We start from the raw sequence: 22,119 nt of genomic DNA on the forward strand, positions 1-22,119 counted from the left end.
GCCCAGAGAGTAAAAGTGACTAATTATGGTGGCAGGACTGGGAATAACACCCAGGTCTTCTCATGTGCATTCCAAATCACTGCTTACAATAAAGACTGCATTGCCTTCCAATTTTCCCTCTGTTCATTTTCAAATTCTTGATAAAAATTAGACCCTGTGTATCAGTATTGATTCAAAGGAGAATTTCTTTAGAAAAATGAAGAATCTTTTCTCTGCATCAACATTACTTTTTTTTTTTTTTTTTTTTTTTTAAGCAGGCATGTCTATATACTACATGGACAGACCCGGAAGTGACTTCTGTTCTGCCACCCACAGCTGGGTGACCTTGAACAAGTAATCTCATTCTGCTTCAACTTTTCACTTAAAGGGGTATAAGGAGAGTATCAACGAGAAAGATACTTTAAAGCCCAAAGTTGGTTCATGGCACATAGCAAACCCTCCACAACTGCTTGTAATCAACATTATTCTGTATTAACACTCAAATCCACAGTGGTTTTAGAATACACAGTACTGTGCACATATACATAGGCATGCCAGGTATTTCTTACATTAGGAAGTTCAAGTTCATGAAGTTAAATGACTTATCCAACGTTACTTAGAGAATAAGTGAAGGACCAGAGATTCCTTCTTGCCCTTTTACTAAGAAATGAGAACCAGTATCTCGGCTTTAAAGGAGAATGTTTGAACAAAAACATATATATATGCATAATCACTGCAGCATCTTATGTAATATAAAAAGCCAGAAACAATTTCCCATCCAGCCACAAGGGAACTGCTAAATAAACTGCAGTATAGTTATACCACAGGGCACTATGCAGCCATTAAAAAGAACAAGGCAGACATAGGTGTCCTGACACAAAAAAGTCTTTCAGATATGTCATTGAATGGGCAAGAAAACAAAGCGCAAATAAAACAAGCAGTATGCATTCAGTTATACAAACAATCCTGCCCCTAATGTGTATCTGTACATGTATATTTAAATGTATGGAAATGTATAGAAAGGTGTCTATAAGGAAGCCCACCAACTATTGACAACAGCAACTCTGGGAAAAGAAGTGGGACGGGTGTGGGGATAGAGAGTGATTCATGCTTTGCTTTACCTACTTCCATAATGCTTGAAGCTTTTCAAGTAAGAAGGCATTTTTGCATTATTTGCCTTACAAATAGACATAAAGGCAGAGAGGAACATGAATGACAACAGTACAGCAGCTGTGTACCAAAAGACCTCCTAATCTGGGCGTCCCTGGGCCCAACTTGACCTCTGCAAAGTTACATGAGCAAATGCTACTCTCAAGTTTCTTGTTCAGCTCTCCTATTTGGTAAAATGCTTCCTGGTGATATTTTGTACTTAGGGATCCAGGTTTTGCCTCTCAGACCACCTGGGAGTGCTCAGCATCTTGCTGCAATATGTCCCATTAGAGCCATTTACAGCTTTTCCACACTCAGCACCCTTGTGCATCTGTTGAGGGTCACAGAGCTGAGCCCCCTGCATTAAGTGGAGGAGATGGCCTGCCATTCTGTGACTACTTCAGGTTCATTACTTAATGGATTCAAGCTGTGAAATCAGCCATGCATGATGGAGGAGGCTGTCAGTTGCCCAGCGTCAAGCCCAGTACGCCTAGAATACATCATCTCATAGGTAAGGTACTCTTTGGCACACTCCTTCTGGCAGACCTCACCTTTCTCACGTGAAAATCCTGCCTGTAGAGGCCCCTCTAGACCCTTAGACTCCATGCATCTTCTTGCCCCTTCATTTCTTTTCATTTGCTGGAATCAATCAAGTCTCTTTCCTCTGAAGAACAGAACTGACAGTCTGACTTACCCCTCTACATGGCCATCCTTTTCCATTACCCACAATGATCCTTTCTCCAAAGAAACCATGAATACTACTTAGCTGTCCATGGATTTCAAAAATACATATCCTATTATGACCACTTACCACTATTCCCATAGTGAACTTGGAGCATAAGAATCCAAGGAGTCCTGGATTTACGATAAAACTCCTAGTGGTCTTGTGAAAAGAATCTGTACTTCCAATGGGATAGTTATGTCAGAACTGGTTTGTCAGGTCAGAGCTGATTTTCAGCCTCATTCTAGCATTCTATTGGAAAGGCAACAGAAGGAAATTTGGTGGTAAGAATGAAGTGTGGAGATGAAAGCAAATATCGTTTTAATGGGAGATGGGTAGAGCACTACTGGAGAGTTGCTCTGGCCAAAATGAGTTCTCAGACACCACCCCTGATGCAAAAGGACATCAGCCATCATCCAGCTGCCTCTGGCCCATCCCTTCTGCTCTGCCCAGGCAACTATATGAGTTGCCATCAACTCTGGACAATGGGTGCCTGGATGGCCCAGTGGGAACTTCATTGTGAGTGTCCCAGGCTGGGGACGAGGGACATGGAGGCGGCTATAAAAACCCAGCTAATTTTCATAGTTTGACTGTTCAATTCCATAAATATTTTCCTTCTTTTCTTATTATAGATAGAGTAGAATAAATCTACAGGATTAACTCAGCTAAGGATTCCAGCACCAACTGGGGGAATTCAGCTCCCTCCCTGTGGGAAAAAGAGGAAAGCCTAGATTTGTGCACTGTCTTACTGGGATGAGATGAACCTGGTGAACTGAGTAGCACTGAATAGGCACCATGGGGATGTATGCAGAGCATTGAACACAACCTGAATTATTTTCCCTCTAAAATCCAGACAAGCAGCAGCAGGGGTGGGCAAAGAACTCTTGCCTAGAATCCAGGCGGTCACTGGTTCCAGTCTGGGTCTGCCACTTACAAGTATGTGACCTTATACAAGTTTCTTTGCTTCTCCAAACCTTGCAATTTCTTATTCTGAAAAATGCATCTAACACAACCATTCCCTCACAGTTGTTGAAGGAGATTAAATGAGTAAACACATGAGATGCACGTAGGAAAATGCCTGGGACACAGACAGTACTCAGGAATACTTAGTTGTCCTCCCTCATCTAAGCGTCTAAATTGGGCCCTTAGTTTCTTCGTAAATACAAATGCTAGAATCGGGGAATGTCAGTCTACAGCTGTGCTCTTTTCATTGAGCATACCAATATTTTGACAGGACTGGCCTAATATTATTCACCCCAGGTTCATTGGTATGTTTCTGACCAGCCCTCATAAAGGGCTTGGGATTGTCCCTGGGGACCTGGATGCTAATAATGAGTACTTGCTAGCGATTTTCAATGCATTCTGGTTATTATGTTTAGTAGTGGAACATTTCCTATCCCCCGGAAAGGTCATTTATAATAGTATAAGGCTGCTTGTTCCCACCTTCCATTTCAGATTTTTCTGAGACTAGCAGAGAACTCAAACAGTCATCCATATGCATTGGAAATACTATTCTGATCTGGCATTTACATAAAAATACCAAAGCAACTTAAGGAACTACAGGGCAGCTCTCCAACATGACACTACCTCCTTTTATTTTTCTGATGCCTTTCCAGCACCTTCATATCAAAAGTCATTTTCATGTACCTTCCTAGTTTTACTCATCATAGCTTCCCTCTTTCGTGAGCATGTGTGGGATGGATGGGGGGAGGGGAGGAAGCAGGGAATTTCACTTTCTTTTATTCTCATGCCCCTAAGAAGCTATAACGTTTCACAGATCACACAGATCTCAAGTTTGGAGACCCTCTGAACTCAATTCACCCAAGACTGGCCTCTTCTTATTCTATCACATTGCTCAAAAATGGCCATATAGCAGTACTGGTATAATTTAAGTGTGCGGTTAATTATGCTTACACCAAGCTATTCTGTCCTGGTACAATTTCTTTATACAGAGCCAAGATCAGTTTCCTTGTAATTTTTCACTCATTGGCTCAAATTCTGCCTTGCAGTGCTCTTCTCCTAGGCATCTCATCTATTCACATGCTTTTAAGTACCTTTAATATAGCCGTGACACCCCAAATTATAATCTAGTCCAGATCTTTCTTCTGAGCTTCAGACCCAGATATCCAACTGCTTACTTGAGAGTCTCACCATGAGGCTAGATGACTCCAGTTTCAGTGGAAAGCCCCACTATGCATCCATTCTCATGGCAAAATCCTGGGAAGTCATCCTTGACACCACCTCCATCTACTTCTCCATCTCCACCCAGTTTATCACACCAACTCAGCCCTATCCATTCTTCTCCTACAATGTATCTCGAATCCGTCCAATTCTCTTCACCTCTATTGCTGCCACCATCCTAGGGGACAGCCGTGGCCTAACTATCCCCCTGCTTTCACCGTTATTCACTTCCTACCCAGTCCTCTGACCCCACCCTACATAGCAACCAACCTGAGTTTTGAAAAAACAAACCTGATCGTATTTCTCCCCGATCAAAATCCTTTAATGGCTTTCGATCCATCTTTGGATAAGGTCCAAACTCCTTAAGGCCAACAACGCTCAACATGATCCAGTCCCTAAATACCTCTCCAGTTTCTTTTTTGTAACATTTTATTACAAACATTTTCAAACAAATAGTCAAGTTGAAAAAAAATTCACAGTGAATATACATTGACCGACCACCTGGATTCTACCATTAACATTTTATACTTGCTTTATCAGCTATCTATCCATTTATCCGTCCTTCTCTCCTAGTATTAATTTTTCTTGGTTTTGGTCCGTTCCAAAGTAAACTGCAGGCTCCAGTCTCATTTTTGTCACTCTTCTTGTTGTTCTCTACACTCAACCCTAGGCATCTTCTCATTCTTCGAATCTGTCAGACTATTTTATATCTCTGTGCTTCAGACCTATTGCCCCTTCTACCTGAAATGTCTTCAGCTCTTGTTAATTCCTGACTCATCCTTTGGTTTTCAGCTTCAACTCTGTCTGAGAGGTAGTCACTGAACCCCCAGTCTAAATTAAATTCCCCTTTCTGCCTTACATATAATCTCAAGGTGTCTTGTGCTTTTCCTGAATATCGCTCGTCACAATTGGTAGCTATGTATTTTTTTTTGCAAAATCATTTGTTTAATGTCTACTTTCTCCACCAGCCCAAAAGCTCCATGAGAACAGACACAATGTTTGTACCGGGGCATGCAGGATCACCCCCACAGAAGGTTAGTTAATAGTTGTTGAAGGAATTAAAGGCAGAAGGAATCAATAGTTACATAATAATAATATCATATTAATAAAATAACAATACATGGAGACAAAGTGAATTTGTTCTTCTTTTAATATGTACAAGCAGTGTGGGTTTTTTAAGGCCTCTAAGAGAAGATGGAACTTACTCACTGCCAGAATATAACCAGCAAGTACATTAAGGCAGATTGCCAAGTGGCAAGATCCATGGCTAGTGGCTGAGTCAAGAAAGAGACTGTGGCAGGTCTCAGGGACTTCTCTCCCATTTCCACTAGCCCCTCCCTCAAGATCATCCCAAATCAACAACAATCCAAGGAAAACCAGGGTGCTTGCAATGCAAATGCAGTTTAAGTAATACTAACAATTGCTATAATGTATTGAGGGCATTTGTCGAGGACTGGCTTTGTATTAGGCACTGTGTTGAGTGCTTTTCCTGCATTAGATATTCTTTTTTCCTGTGGCATAGGTTCTAATGTTATTCCCATTTTAAAGCTAAGGAAACTGAGAACAGAATAGTTATTTTTAAACAATAAGTTCTCTGACTTCCTCTTCTAACCAGATTGCCATTCCTGTAAAGTCCACCTACGCAGAATATTTATTCTGACTGTGCCCCATATGAGGGTAGAAAGATTAATCTAGAAAACTCTCAGACTGCTCTAACGGAGAGGGGGTTTTAGTTGGTTCTAACAAGTCTAAAAATATAGAAAGCCAACCCTACCGATGCTTTTCCTCAGGTATTAAACCCAAACACACACTTTCAAATGATCCCTGCAGAGAACTTTTCCTCAGATGGGAACACCGTGTACACACAAAGACAAACCATTGTGATCTTCCCCATAACAGGAACTAATAGTTAAAGAAAAATGAAGCAGTGCAGAATTTCCTAGTAGAAGAGTATGTCAGCCAGTCTTGAGTTTGAAGACAAGCTTTTCCCCTGACTGTGTGACCTTGACAAATTAGTATCATCCCTGGGCCTCAGTTGCTCAGTTTCCTTATTTGAAAATGGAAATAACAAGATCCACTTAGCAGGGGATGGACATATTAAAATGCTACTTACAGAAACCTCAGTACAGGGCTTGGAAAAGAGAAGATACTCAAAGATAGTACCTTTAAGAAAGGGAGGAAAAGATAGGAAAACGTAGGGGAGGGTGGTAACTTAATACTCAGACTAAAAGTTATAAGAAATGTTTTTAATAAATGCACGTCATGCATTCTTTTGCCATCAGAGAGAGACAGGGAGGAGCTTGGGAAAAAGTGTCCTTTAGCATCTGCATTGCTCTTACCCGGATGAACTTGCCTGCAGATACCACTTACAATGCAGATTGAGCTTAGAGTCCTTCACACTAACTACACAGCAAAAACCTTCCAGCTTTAAATAGAATACTGCAGTGTGGAATGATCTGAGCAAAGGGAAGACAAATTCAGAGATAAATGCGAAGGAGATTTTGCACACACACACACAAAAATCTGCCATATCTGGGTAAGGGAGGAAAACGCAGAAATATCAAAGGAGGCAAAAAGAAAAGCAAAGTCTATAGAAGGACCTAGAAATTAATTCCCCAGAAGGTGGGTTTAAGTTAATAAAGGGAAGAGAACTTTGTGGCAAGTCCCCAATGAAGACGATTTTAACAATGAATATTTTGCTCTAGTGGGGTTTCTTCAAGGTGTACTAGCACCTTGAAGGTATTCATCATCAGAAGAAGGACACTTCCCCCTCTGGCTAGGTCAATGTTCCCTAAAATAAAATTAGGGATTGCATGTAAAAAGGCAATTTACATTATCTAAGTTCCAATTTTTTTTTTTTTCTTCCCAGACCTTCACTAAGATCAGGTAAAGAAACCTGGAAGCACACTGTGAAATAAAGGTTTGTTTAAATTTTCAATGTGGTGGCAGTTGGGGGGTGGGGGGAGGGACTCCAAGAGTCTGAGTTGGAAAAATTTTAGAAAGTTCTTTGCTATAAACTCATGCCTCATTTCAGACTATATTAACCCAGATATTTTATTCAGAACCAGAGTTTACAAAAATGTCATCAAATAGGAACAAAGATTAGGTAGTATCTAGGGCCCTGAAAGCGGTAAGGAATGCCGTGTTTAACTCATTTCTTCATTCTACAGATGACAGTGCTACGCACATGGCCTCAATTTCCCCATCTTCCCAGCTCAGTAAGTTTCCTTTGCCTGCACTTGGAGGCATAATGCAATACAGAAGAAAACATGAAGGCAGCCCTCTATCTTTGTTGTCTCAAACAGAAAAAAAAAAAAAAAAAAAGGTGTGCCCCCAAAGACAATAGACCCGAAAGCCAACTTCTCTTTTGGATGATATGCTCTGACCCAGAGTTGATCACATTCTACCTGGTGAGTCAGTGACAAAGCACTAAGAATGGGGAAGAACATCTCACCACCACATTGTCACCAGGCAAGTAAAAAGAATCAGCAAGTATGGTGCTTGGTATGGGGCAGGGACAGGCTGCTGAACATCTTAAAAGCCACTTCTAAGCTCCTGAAGGCCAGAGCTCATAAAGCTCTGCTTTGATCTGTCTAGTGCCATGGACGCATTAGGTGTGATGCTCTCCAATAATGATGATGAACGAAGCATGTATTTTCAATAGCGTTGGGCATTCTTTCTATCTAAAACTTCCAGGGATGTTTATAGAAGATGCTACTACCTTTACCCCCAAATTGTGTGTCTTTTTATCTTTCAGAACTTGAACTCTTACTACCACCACGCCCATCACATTTCTCTAATAGTCTTGATTTGATTAAATATTATAGAAATTTTAGCACCCAAGAATAATAAGAAGAATCTTAAATTAACATGCCTTGCTACATTTTCCTAAAGCACTTTCACACATTTTCTCATGTGGATATCACAATGTGACAATGCAACACTTTATAGGAGTGGTTAAGGATAAAGTCTGACAGGTAGAAAATGAAAGCAAAAATGCAAAAGTTTTGGTATTTGAAAAAAAAAGCCTCCACTCTCTATTCCCACACAAAAGGCAAATGAGATTCCACCTGCTGACTTTCCTTTCCTGCCTGCACCTCACTCAGGCTAATGTCAGAACAAGCTGGGGGGTGGTGGGGAGAGAGAGAGAGAGAGAGAGAGACGACAATTTCACCTCTTGGCAAAGCTCAGCTTACTGAACCCTCTTGCTTTCTGTTGGCTGTTGATTCAGCAGAAACTACTGCTGCAGAATTCATAATGGTGATTTTTAAAGGCCCCACTGATCGCATTGCTCGCCCCACGTGTCACACTCGTTCGCTCGCCGCCCTAGCACTGTTTCCCCAGCCACCTTTTTATATCTTGCTAATGCACTTCCAAGGGGAGAGGGGTTCGCCCTTTTTCAGCGGGCCTTTTGGGCTTTTGATTGTCTAAGCAGGTAACCCGGCCGGAGAGATGAACGGGCAGGAAATGAAACCATGCCCACCCTTGCAGTCATTGAGAGACACATCATTCCGCTCAGAGAGGGGAGGACCCACGGTCCTCTCGGACCCCCTTGTTTCTTATCTCTCCCCTCACCCCGACCCCTGCATACATATTCAGGGAAGGGGTCATCTGCCTTTGGGGAGTCATTTTTCCAGCCGGGAGCCCCACCCTGAAAAACCTCATCCCTGAGGGCCATTTTAACTCCCGTGGGCGCCGGGTCCACCTGCTGCTGAACGCCCGGCTCGCCTCGCGGAGCCTGTATGGATGTGGGGCGCACCGGCAGCTGCCCCTGCGAGCCGAGCCCCCGCCCCAGCCCCGGGGCCCGCAGGAGTCTCCGCCGCTACTCGCCCGGCTGCCCGCGGAGCTCAACGATCCGCAACTTGCGCCCTTCCCCAGCGGCGGAATGCGGCGGGGCTGGCGTTACCTTCGGTCGCATAGCTGTGGTCGCGCAGGAAACTGTTGTTGATTTTGCGGGTATCAATGTCCTCCTCCATTGACAGCAGGCTTACTTGCGTGGGAACCAGAAGCCGGCAGACAAGTATCCATGATCCCTCCCCGCAGCCAGTCTCACAGGAGAGGGGGGCAGGGGAGCCAGTGGGACTGCACCATGGTCCGAGCCTGAGGAGGAGACGGGGAGGCGGAGAGAGAAAAAAAATAAAAACCCGGCAATGGAGCTGTCACCTCCTCCGCCCGGGATCTCCGAGGCTGCGGCGGCTCCTCCCGCGGTGCGCTCACTCCAGCTCCAATTCCCGGTGAGGATGCTGCGCCTGCCTCCGCTGCCTCCGGGTGCCAAGATGCGCCGTGCCCCGAGGGGTCTGGTCCCGCCCGCCGCCCCGGAGGCGCTCACAAGCGGGGCTGGGGAGATGCCCAACAGGTTCCCCTCGTTGGCAGCCGCTCCGAAATGCAAAAAAGATCCCTCCTCCCCCTGGGAGAGCGGGCAGCCGCGACAAAATGGTGCCTTTCTGGACCCGAGCTTCAGCGGCGAGATGGCAGGGTCAGGATTGAGGCGGGCCCGGCCCGGATGAGGGTGCTGGTCCCACAGGAGGGCGGCTCGAGCTGGCGGGGGCTCGGCAGCCGGCGGGGAGCCGGGCAGGGCGCTGCAGCCGGCGCCAGCGCACTCACCCTCACACCCACACGCGCGCACTCGCAGCTGCCGCGGCTGCAGGAGGAGGCTGGAGGCGGCTGGTGCATTAAAGGCGAGGCTCCTCCCAACCGCGTCAGCAGCCCCAGGACTCTTCCCCAGCAGCTGTGGTGGCCGAGGCCGAGGCTGCGGCTGCTCTCTGCTGCAGTGGGGCGCACGCAGCCGCGAACCTGCACCTGGGCAGCGAGCAGCTAGTTTACAGGTTGACGTGAAAAGCGTAGACGCGCTCTTCCAACCTCCCTCCCCCTAGCGCCACGCAGCTCAGGGCGGCGTTTACTCCAGCACCCAGAGTCCCTAGCTCGCTGCCTTTCTCCGGACACCTGTGCTTCAGGACCGCAAAGAGAAGTAGGTTCCCTTGGGTAGGCAGGAAGTCTACATTCCCGGTCCCTTTCGCTCACCCTTCCATCATGCATGTGGTCTCTGGATGAAGTTCAAGGGCAAGGCCTGGGGATCGAAGCCTCGCACAGAGAGGAGAGAATGCTCATAGCCTAGCTTAAGCCCTCTCTGCGCTAGGAATACAGCGGGGAGCTGGGGCCAGAACTTTTCTGCGGATCACACCTGACTTCTCCCTTTCAAACAGAGTCAAAAACCTCTTCTACCTGTAGGCGTCTGCGTCTACACTGGCAGAGGGAAGAAGAGGGCTGAGTTATGAATCTTGTCAACATCGTCAGTCTGAAAAAGTCCACGTTCCCTAGCCCTTTGCACTTAGTTTTGGACAAACAGCTCCAGGCCCCCCTGCGGGTTTTGCTTGTGAAGACACAGCACTGCAGGAACCGCTGACATTTGCTCTCCACGTGAAAGGTACAGTGGAGCCCTGCGCCTTGGAGCGCCATTGCTTCCCTGAGGGAATTTCAAAGATCCAGTGAATACCAGAAAGAGGCCTATCTTCCTACTTCAACTAGGAGGAAAATACAGAATCCCACCGCAACCCCAATTTTTCCCGAATCGCAAATCTCAAGTTCCATATTTGAAAGAAAATGAGATCGTTATTGTTATGAAACAACTACAATCATTTCTGAAGCAACCCAAATCACTAGAAAGCCAGTTTGGAAATGAAATGTCCTCGATTTCCCCTTGCAGAAGGCATTCATTTCAGTGGGTGTCACTGCAGGGAGAGACGTCGGGAGAGACATCAGCGAATGTCTTGCTCAGTTAAACTCCACCAATTTAGCTGGATGAGCCCAGAGGGACCTTTGAGTTAATTATAGACATACAATGCTTCGGCTAACACAATTTAGAAAGTATTTGAAGTCAAAAAAATGGGAAAACAAGTCCTTAACTGAGGTTGGGAATTGCCATTAGATTTCCATGAAGAATAGATGCTTCTGGCAGGTGGAAAATGGCATCTCCAGAACGCAACCGCACATCTCTGGGAGAAGAGAGGAGAAATATTCTTTGATATAATTTGGGGCGGGGAAGTTCATCTTACAGTAGATTCCATTTTTATTCTCATCTGTTGGTTAAGTCTTTCCTACTTGTTTGACTATCTGTGCCAAATTCACATATGAAATTCCAGGAACAGATGAAGACTGGTGCAAATTGATTTAATCCACTTCAGCTCCAGTTGCCATGGCTGGTTCTTCACATGATAAGATGTATCCATCACCAAGGCTCCAGAGGTCAGCTCCTCTGTAGTTACAAAGCCCAGCTTCTCTTGCAGGTAGGCATAAGGGGGTGGGGGAAGGGGAAAGGGGAGAAAAGCTAAGTTCAGCTTGAAGTGGTGAGAAGACATCTTGCTTTGAGTTGAAATGACCTTATGTTGCCACTGGAGACCTTGGAGTAGTATCTGGGATATTCTCATCCATATCTTTCTAGAACGTGGGCTAGATTGGAACAGAGTTGCAAGATGAATCAGGAAGGCCCAGTCTCGTTAGCCAGGCTGTGCTTGAAGAATTTTCCACTGTAAGCAATGGGAGAAATGTCCCCTCCAGAGATCAAGCCTCTGGGTTTACTAAATTTTCCCTTTCCTGTTTCCTACAAAATTCTTCCTGCATTTATTTTATGCAACAGTATAGGCAATATTTTCCTAAGACACAAGTTGTGAGAAGGCAAGTTAGACGGCTCTCCATTAAGTAGATTAAGTAGATTACAAGGTTTCTATTTTGTGAACCACTCTTTTCTGCTGTGGGCAGTGGGGAACCATCCCCTCCAACCAAAACCAAGAAAAATACAGCTGTTGGCTTTGTTCCTTAACACAACGATGCACAGTAAAGGAGGTCAGGGAGTGAAGGAAGCCCTGTGCAATCCTGTAGTTATAAGAGGACTACACAGACCATTTCTAAGAAGACTCTCTGACCTTCTTTCTGTTCCTCCAATGTGTCAAGTTCTTTCCAAAAGCTTTTGGCATTTGCACATGCCATTCATTCCCTGTGACCCTTCCTCATGTTCCTGGCATTCTTCAGCATCACAGCTGAACTGTCCCTACTTCATTGAGGCATTCCCTGGCCTCCCCTTAGTCCCTGCCCCTGGTATTTTGTCTTAACATCTTTTTTTTCCTTCTTCATGAAACATTTGCCTTTTGTAACATTTGTTTACTTATAATTGTCAACCATTCCACTATATCTCTGCTATTAAGAATCTGGCACTTAGTAGATGCTCAATTATATTTACTGAATGGAGATAAATATTTTGTAGATGAATGAGTAAATTACTGAATTTGTTCAGTGATATTCAGGTTTTAAAGCTCTACCTTTATTTCAATTCTTGCCCCCCAAAACCCAATGACAAAGTGTGTTGTAAGCCAGTAAATTTCTAGCTTGTAACTCCTATTCCTATTGAAATAACTGTCCTACCCATTCCTGTATGCATATGCACCAAAAATATTTACTGAGCACTTAATATATGATAAGAATTATTGTAGGTGCTGGGATACAGTTAAAACAAAACAGAGTCCCTTTCTTCACAGAACTGAAATTCTATCATCTGATTTTAGTAATATGAGTTTTCTTAGAGATACAACAAATACGTTATAAATTAACAGACCAGAGCATAATGTTAAGTGTCAAGACTCTGATATCAAGCAAAGCTGATTTTCTGCCACTTATTATTATGTCCTTGAGCAAGTTACAAGGTCTCCCAAGCCATGTTTTTTTTTTTTTAATCTATAAATTAGGGAGAAAAAAAAGTTAATGGAGTTATTATGAGGATTAAATGAGATAATACTTGGAAAGAATATACTGCAATCACTTGTTGAGTATTTGCTATCATCACCACCAGTACTATGGAACAAATATTTAGGTACCTACCATGTCAGCCACTGGGATAGGACTAAAGATTCAGCAACATCACTGCTGAAGATGTACAGTCATCTCTGCCATCATGGAACTTAGTATCTAATTTACAATTTATGGAAAGGGGGCCACAGGCTACAAAAGGGGCAGCAGAGGATGCTCTGAAAGGCTGGCTTAATTCAGGCTTGTGCTTTACACAGAAAAGGGCAATTACAACTACACAGCCTTCTTAAGTTACACAATCTAGCATGACAGCATGGGAACACATTCTTTTTTTCAATCACCTTTATTATGTTCCCCCAATGCTCTCACATACCCCTAGCCCAGTTAAGTTAGCCCTGCCTACACTGGAAACTACTTGCAGGTCATGCTGTCCAATTAGCACATTAAATATCTACAATTTTATTAAAACCTTTGACCTAAGCCAGTCTAGAGATTCTTAATATAGGCTTTAGGTGTCACACAGTCCTGATTTTTTTGTCCCAGCTCAGGCATTTATGAATTTCATGACCTTTGGCAAGTAATTTAACATCTCTAGCCTCTGTATTTGCAACATTGGAAGAAAATAGTAGGAACTACTTCATAGGGTTGTTGAGTGGCTTCAGAGACATTGTAAAGAAAGTGCTTAATACAGGCTTGGCCCATAGCCAGACCTCACAAAAATGTTCCTTTGGCCTCCTGGTAGTGGCTCGTGAGGTCTCCACTGGCAGAGAATTGGAGAGATGCACTACAAGTCAGTCATGTGAACACAAGTGACCTAGAAACCTGAGTTTACCACCTAGCAATCTGTCTTAACGAGCACTAGACACTGGATATAAGAGATTTTACCATCTTGCAGAAAGCCCTTTATAAGCCACAAAGTCCTGTGCAAGTGGAAGGAATTAGAATTATCCTTTCTTGATTTTCACATTATGTAAGTGCAGACCTAATCATGTTTGTCTATCATGGAATCCTATGGAATCCCTCTCTAGGATCATTCAGCCCCAAATGCACAACTGTCTCTCTGAGGTGGTTTGCACTGACTGCCCAGAGGATGACCTCTTGAGTTTCTAGCAAGGTTTGCAATTCTTTATTGTGCGTGTTACAACGTGTAATAAATACCACATGAGTGGGCATTTAACCTAGGAGAAGAAAACAAAACATCTTGCCTTCAAAATGTTGTATTAATTCTAGATTCTGGATACCTAGTGGATTTCACTGTGTACAACATTCCCTCAATTATCCAAGTCCAGCAATTTATGCAAAGAAACAGTGGTATGCTGGAGCTGGTATGTGCTGGCTGTTGAGAGCTGATTCTGTCGATTACACACATCTTTTTAACAGCTCTGCTTTGAGTGACATCATGTTGCTAGCTTAAAATCTGAAATCTGCCATGGTGGGTTATTTATATCATAGAGGTAAAAAAAACCTATATAAATCAGGGCTTTGGCTTTTTTGCGGGGGTGGGGCTGGGGTGGGAGAGCTGATTGTTAAACATTTACCACTACAACAGTAGAAATACATTAATTGCTGATATAGCTTTCTACTTATATGTGTTACGTGTGCAAAGTTCCTTTCAATTCCTCGATACTAAGTCTCCCAAGCTGTGTCAAATTCTAGAACATTCCACCATCTGATCAAACTTTGGCCATAATTTAAATAACTCTTAAAAATCCTACCTTTACCATAAAACATTCCCACAGCCTTCAGAGGAAACCTGATACCTTTGTTTGATCCCCTTCGGGCTGGTTATGAAATTGCCACAGTGGACCTGTGAGTGATGGCCCCTGCATGGCTCCTAGATCTGACAACATAAGGAAAGTTAGGTGCATGATCACTCTCAATGAATAGTTCTTTTCTACTGCTTAAGCGCGATTGTCACCTTACTTTTGCCCTTGATTTGCCTAAATGCAAAACAAAAACATCCATTGTGCTTAGTTTCATCAGTAGCTCTTCCCTTCCACTTGTCAGGCTAGGATATTGAAGCAATGACAGAAAAAATACAAAAATAGAAGAGTCCAGATCTGAGAGCCTTTTCTCATTCAGTGGTTTAAATTTAAATTAAATTCAGAGAGTTTAGACAATCTTACTCAAGACAGTTTGTATTTGCATTATATTTGTTAGGTACAAAGTGAGGATTTATGAAACCAGTTTAGCAAAGCTCAAGGGCTATTGTCTAGTACCTGATGAAATGTCTTAAAGTAAACTTTCAGTATAATTTAAACAAGAACTATATATTAGGAAATGTCTTCAAATTCCTTTAAAATGCACCAAGCAATAACACTTTACAGAATTTATTCTAAGAAAATAATCATGGATGTGGGCAAAAATTTAGCCATAAGGATATTTTCACAGAGCACTGTCTATAATTATTAAAAATTGGTAGCAAGCCAAGTGTCCAACAATAGAATTGTCTAGGCAAATTATGGTGTGTACATATAGTAGGAAATTATTGAGCCACTGATATAATGTTAATAGCTAATGCTTATCGAGCATCTATTATATACTAGGCACTATGCAAAAGGTTTCACTAGCATTATCTCATTTAATTCTAACAACAGCCTCTATGAGGTAAATTATCTCTATTTTACTAAGGCTAGTAGAGAGAAATAATATAAACAAAGTCAAACAAATAGGAGCCTGGCTCTGTATGTGTGTGTGTGTATGTGTGTCTGTTGGGTGGGTCAAGGTCACAACAGAAACTTAGAGGTCTCTTTCCAAACCACCCACCACTAGAGTCTGATCTGTACTTCTTAGTAATGAATAGCCTCTCAGTTGAAAATCACTCTTATTGTGTTGGTGAGGAGGTGGCAAAACTGGAACCCTCACACTGCTTGTGGGATTGTATAATGGTACAACCACAAATAGTTTGGCAGTTCCTCAAAATGTTAGAGTTGCCATATGACCCAACAATTCCACTTCTAGGTATACACCCAAGAGACTTGAAAACGCATATTCACACAAAAACTTGTAGATGAATATTCTAAGCAGCATTATTCATAATATCCCCAAAGTGGAAATAACCCAAATATTTATCAACTGATAAACGAATGAATAAAATGTGATATATCTATATAAAGGATTATTATTCAGCTGTAAATAGCAATGAAGTACTGATACATGTTACAACATGGATGGACCTTGAAAACATTATACTAAGCAAAAGAAGCCAGTCACAAAAGACCATGTGTTGTATGACTCCGTTTATGTGAAATGTTCAGAATGGGCAAATCCATAGAGACAAAGTAGATTAGTTGCCAGGGGCTGAGATGGGGGAATAAGAGTGACTACTTATGGGTTTGGGATTTCCTTTTGGAATAATGAAAATATTCTAAAATTACTTAAGGGCAATAGCCACACAACTCTGAATATACTAAAACCCACTGAATTGAATACTTTAGAAAGATGTTTCAAAAGGTACAAACTTCCAGTTATAAGATAAACAAGTACTAGAGATGTAAAGTACAATATGATAAACATAATTGACACTGTTCTATGTTATATATGAAAGTTGTTAAAAAGAGTTAATCATAAGCGTTCTCATTACAAGGAAAAATTTTTTCCTGTTTTTTAAAAAATTTTTTTATCTATATGAGATGATGGATGTTCACTAAACTTATTGTGATAATCATTTCATGATGTACAACAAATCATGCTGGACACCTGACACTTATACAATGTTGTGTGTCAATAAAACTGGAAGAGGAAAAAAAAGTGTTTCAATAAAGCTGTTATTAAAGATTAAAAAATCTCTGCTGTCATAAACCATTATTACCTCTAGGAGTATGATATAGCCCTCAGGTTAATATTAGTGCAGAAAAACTTAAATGCATGTAATGATAAGTACAGATATTCATGTCATGTTTAAAAAAGTCAAAAAACAATGTATACTGACTGGTCCCCTTTTATGGTCAAAAAATGTGTGTATCTCAAAAGGAATATATGAAAATACTTAAAAGTGGTTTTCCTTGTGGGTTCCTATTCTCGTCAAAGAAAATGTAGATTTTTTTTTTTTTTTTGGTTGCACAGCCCAGCACATGGGATCTTAGCTCCCCAGCCAGGGATTGAACCCATGCCCCCTGCAGTGGAAGCGTGGAGTCTTAACCACTGGACCACCAGGGAAGTCCCCATGTATCATTTTTGTAGAAAATTTTTTTAAGGTTTTTTTGAATGTTATGAAATACTTTTTAGATGAAACTTTGTATTGAAAAGGTCAAAAATCATTTTATGCACACCTGAAAATTGAGAGACACTGATGTAAATGTGTATGCTATCAAATGCACAGAACAGCTCTACCCCAAAGTAATACAATGCAAGACACATTTTTGTTTGTAAATTCTTCAAGTTGCCACATTAACAAGTGAAAAGAAACAGATAAAATTAATTTTAATGATGCTTAAATTTTTTGAAACTAAAATATTTTATTTAATCCAATATGTCAAAAATTGATTTCAACATATATAGAATATAGAATAATTAACTATATATGTACACTTTTGTTTTTAATGCCAAGTTTTTAAAATCTGGTGTGCATTTTACACTTTACAGCGCCTCTCAAAAAAGGCACAGTTTTAGGGCTCAATAACCGCACATACCTAGTGGCTAAAGCACAAGTATAGAGGAACTATTCCAAAAGTGTTATTCCACTCACAAAATGAGTTTTATCATATTCTTCCAAAGGAAAATTTTCATCTATCAAGGACTTGAATTAGACTGTAATACTAAAACCAAACCAAGCAACTTTAATCTGATGAACCTCACAACTATTTAAAGTAATGCAAACTGAATATGAAAAAATATATATGTGTACATGTGTACATATATATTATATGTAATAGTAAATTTGAACCCAATCTGCATTTCCCCCTAAAACTAGTAAGCTGAATAAAATGATAAAAGATCAAGATTCTAAAAGTGCTAAGATGATACTACATAATAATACATACCAGATAGCAAGAAAGATGTAATTCAGTCACTGTATAGCTACCGCCCTAATAAGCCAACTGTTTAGTTCAACACCTATGGCTTCCATGCCAGCCAGTAGAAGAAGCCAAATAACCAGTTGTCACTACTAAAAAAGGAATTTTCACAGCTGGGTATCTGGACTCTATTACATCCACTAAAGGTGGAGAAATTTAAAGGTACAGTTATAGAAATCCGGCTGAAAACTATTACAGTCTTTTAGATTGGATCAGAGAGTAGAAATGTGTGGTCACATGATCAGTGGCGTGATTTCTGAAGACGTAATGAATTAGATGCAGCACTGCCTTTAACACCTGCACGCAAAACAGTTTTGTGTGTATAGCTGAGCGCTCCCTCCTTCCTAAACACACTTTCTTCACTGATTCCCAGGTAGCACCCTCTCTCGATTCTCCTGTTACCTCAATGCACACTCCTTCTCAAGCTCATTTGCTGCTATTCCTCACTGCTTGCCTCGACCTCTACAAGCACCCTAGAGTTCAAAGTTCTCAGATTTCTCTATCCACAGTCCCATCGGATGTGACCTCGTCCAATCTCATGGCTTGCCACTCACTTGATGATAAAACCATACGACCCAGCAATCCCCACTACTGGCCATAGACCCTGAGAAAACCATCATTCAAAAGGAGTCATGTACCCCAATGTTCATTGCAGCTCTATTTACAATAGCCAGGACATGGAAGCCACCTAAGTGTCCATCGACAGATGAATGGATAATGAAGATGTGGCACATACAGTCAATGGAATATTACTCAGCCATAAAAAGAAACAAAATTGAGTTATTTGTAGTGAGGTGGATGGACCTAGAGTCTGTCAGACAGAGTGAAGTAAGTCAGAAAGAGGAAAACAAATACCATATGCTAACACATATATATGGAATCTATTTAAAAAAATGGTTATGAAGAACCCAGGGGCAAGACAGGAATAAAGACACAGATGTAGAGAATGGACTTGAGGACACGGGGAGGGGGAAGGGTAAGCTGGGACGAAGTGAGAGAGTGGCATGGACATACATACACTACCAAATGTAAAACAGATAGCTAGTGGGGAGCAGCCACATAGCACAGGGAGATCAGCTCGGTGCTTTGGGACCACCTAGAGGGGTGGGATAGGGAGGGTGGGAGGGAGATGCAAGAGGGAGGAGATATGGGGATATATGTATATGTATAGCTGATTCACTTCGTTATGAAGCAGAAACTAACACACCAGTGTAAAGCAATTATACTCCAATAAAGATGTTAAAAAAAAAAACTCCTAAATGATAACTGAGCACAAACCTCTCCACTGACTCCCAGGTGAATAACACCAACAGCTGATCTGATATTTCCCTGATATCCACCGGGCAGCTCAATCCCTAATGGCGCCCCCACCAGACCCACTCCACCTCCTGTTCCTTGACTCCTCTCTCATTCCCTACATTCTTCCAGTCCATCAGCAAATCCTGCCAGCTCTAACTTCAAAATGCATCCAGAATCCAACCACTCCTCACCACTTCCACCACGCTCCAACTACCAACGCATCTCATCATGATAGTTTCAATAGACTCTAAAGAGTATGTGATCCCTCCTTTGCCCCCCTACAGAATAGTTTCTGTGCAGCAGGCAGAATAGGCTTTTTAAATGCAAATCACGTCATGTCACTTTTTTGCTCCAAGCCCTTTATTGGCTTCCTACACATTCAGAGTAAAACTCTTTTAAAATGCTGGCAAGGTTTGGCCCTTGCTATAGCTCTATTTTTTTTTTTTCCACTTCTCACCTGCAGCATCACCAACTCTTGTCTCAACTTCCTTCCCTCCACCCCACACAGAGACACAGTGGCATCCTTATTGTCTGCCAAACACACCAGGAAGAAAACTCCCACCCGAAGCTCTGCATCTGCTGTTCCCACTGGCCTGAGGCCTTCCTTCAGTCAGCAGCATAGCTCAGAGCTTCACCTCATTCAGCTGTTGCTCCATAATCAACGTTTCTGAGATGTCTTCCTTGACCACTCTATATAAGGTAAAATAGCACCCCTCCCTACCGGCACCCCCAACCCCTGTGTTGCTACGTGACAGTATATTTTTTGGCTTTAATTATTACACGAGGACATAATATTCAGGGAGACAGGAGTGTTTTTGTTCTCTGCACTATATCTGGCCCTAGTAAAGTGCCTGGCACATACTGGTTACTACTTTTTTTTAAGAGGGTAAATAGAAAGTTATTAGACAGTTAAGTTGACTTAACTCCCCAGTACTTTAAGGGCAATATCAAGGGGAGAAATTACTACTCTCTTTTCAAAGTCACAGGGATATGGGGAAAAGGGAACCCTCATGTATTGTTGGTGGGAATGTAAATTGCTGCAACCACTATGGAAAACAGTGTGGAGATTCATCAGAAAAATTAAAAATAGGACTACCATATGATCCAGAAATTTCACTCCTGGATATTTACCCAAGGAAAACTAAAACACTAATTAGAAAAGATATATGCACCTCTGTGTTCATTGCAGCATTATTTACAATAGTCAAGATATGGAAACCACCCCAACTGCCCATCACCAGATGAACAGATAAAGATATGGTGTATGTGTATGTGTGTGTGTGTGTGTGTGTGTGTGTGTGTGTGTGTGTGTGTGTATAAAATGGAATATTAGCCATAAAAACATGAAATCTTGCCATCTGCAACAACATGGATAGACCCAGAGGATATTAGGTTTAGTGAAATAAGTCAGACAAAGAAAGACAAATACTGTATGATTTCACTCCTATGTGGAATCTAAAAAAACAAAACAAATAAACAAACAAAATAGAAACAGAGTTATAGACACAGAGAATAAACAAGTCGTTACCAGAGGAGAGGGGGCTAGGGGGAGGAAAAGAATAGGTGAGGGAGATTAAAGAGGTACAAACTTCAGCTGCAAAATAAAAGAGTCTTGGGTATGAAAGGTACAGTGTGGAGAATATAGTCAATAACTAAGTAATATCTTTGTATAGTGACAGATCATAACTAGACTTACGGTGGTGATCATTTTGAAACATATAGAAAAAAATCACTATGCTGTGTAGCAGGAAGTAACATAGTGTTGTAGGTCAATTATACTTCAAAAACAAGAAACCAAGCATACTGGGCTTCCTTGGTGGCACAGTGCTTAAGAATCGACCTGCCAGTGCAGGGGACACGGGTCGAGCCCTGGTCCAGGAAGATCCCACATGCCGTGGAGCAACTAGACCCGTGTGCCACAACTACTGAGCCTGCGCGCCACAACTACTGAGCCCACGTGCCACAACTACTGAAGCCCACACGCCTAGAGCCTGTGCTCCGTAACAAGAGAAGCCACCACAATGAGAAGCCCGGTCATCGCAATGAAGGGTAGCCCCGGCTCGCCGCAACTAGAGAAAGCCCGTGCGCAGCGACGAAGACCCAATGCAACCAAAATAAAATAAAAGTAAAAAATAAATTTTAAAAAAAGAAACCAAACATACAGACAAACTTATGGAAAAATATCAGATTTGTGGTTACCAGAGGCAAGAAGTAGGGGGAGAGGGAATCAGATGAAGGTAGTCAAAAAGTATAAATTCCCATTTATAACATAAATAAGTACTAGAGATGTAATGTACAACCTGATCAATATAATTAACCCTGCTGTACATTATATATAAAAGTTGTTAAGAGTAATCCTTAGAGTTCTCATCACACGCAAAGCATTGTTTTTTCTATTTCTTTAATTTTGTGTCTGTATGAGATGGCGTATGTGCACTAAACTTATTGGGAAAATCATTCCATGATGTATGTAAGTCAAATCATTGTGCTGTACACCTTAAACTTATACAGTGCTGTATGTCAGTTATATCTCAATAAAACTGGAAGGAAAAAAAAAGTCCCAGGGGCCAACCCTGGGTAAAACTGAAATAAGCAAGCTCCTTGATCCTCTTCATCTTCCTCATCTCCATTTTTCTGCTCTGAGGTGGGCCAGGGCAGAGCTGCAGAAGGGCCTGTATCATCCCCCGCTGACCCAAGGCTGCAGAGGTCTGGGAAGACAGCCTTTACGCTCACTGAGAATCAGCGTTAATCATCTTCTTGCTACACCACCACATTCTGCCTCTTTCTCCTTCTCTGGAAGGAAATTTCTAAGTATTGGTACCTTTGGAAGCTACAGGACATATCACATAGTAAACTTAGCTCAGCACGTGGGAAAACATTTTCATAAATACAAAGTGCTGCGCAAACAAGGATAACACCCTGGCCGTCACTATACTAGAGGAAGAAATTCTAGAAGCTGAATTCAAGAGCTCGATGGAC

At 42.0% G+C, this 22,119-nt stretch overlaps 1 protein-coding gene across 3 annotated transcripts in view; it reads right to left on the minus strand.

Annotated features, from left to right (window-relative positions):
* The window catches only part of PPP2R2B (protein phosphatase 2 regulatory subunit Bbeta), a 438,713-nt gene that overhangs the window by 286,706 nt on the left and 129,888 nt on the right, over positions 1-22,119 (minus strand). The window contains exons 1-2 of one of the 3 annotated variants that reach the window (XM_067031873.1): positions 9,635-9,878; positions 8,937-9,130 (exon numbers count right to left, since the gene is read on the minus strand). The exons of 1 other annotated variant lie outside the window; for it this stretch is intronic. In XM_067031873.1, coding sequence (XP_066887974.1) covers positions 8,937-9,006 — 70 coding nt within the window. In that variant the 5' untranslated portion in view covers positions 9,007-9,130; positions 9,635-9,878. Of the gene's footprint in view, positions 1-8,936; positions 9,131-9,634; positions 9,879-22,119 lie in introns of those variants that run through there. One more of the 3 variants, XM_059063014.2, reaches the window with a different exon arrangement.

Source organism: Kogia breviceps, chromosome 4 (assembly GCF_026419965.1).
Source record: "Kogia breviceps isolate mKogBre1 chromosome 4, mKogBre1 haplotype 1, whole genome shotgun sequence".
NCBI lineage: Eukaryota > Metazoa > Chordata > Mammalia > Artiodactyla > Physeteridae > Kogia > Kogia breviceps.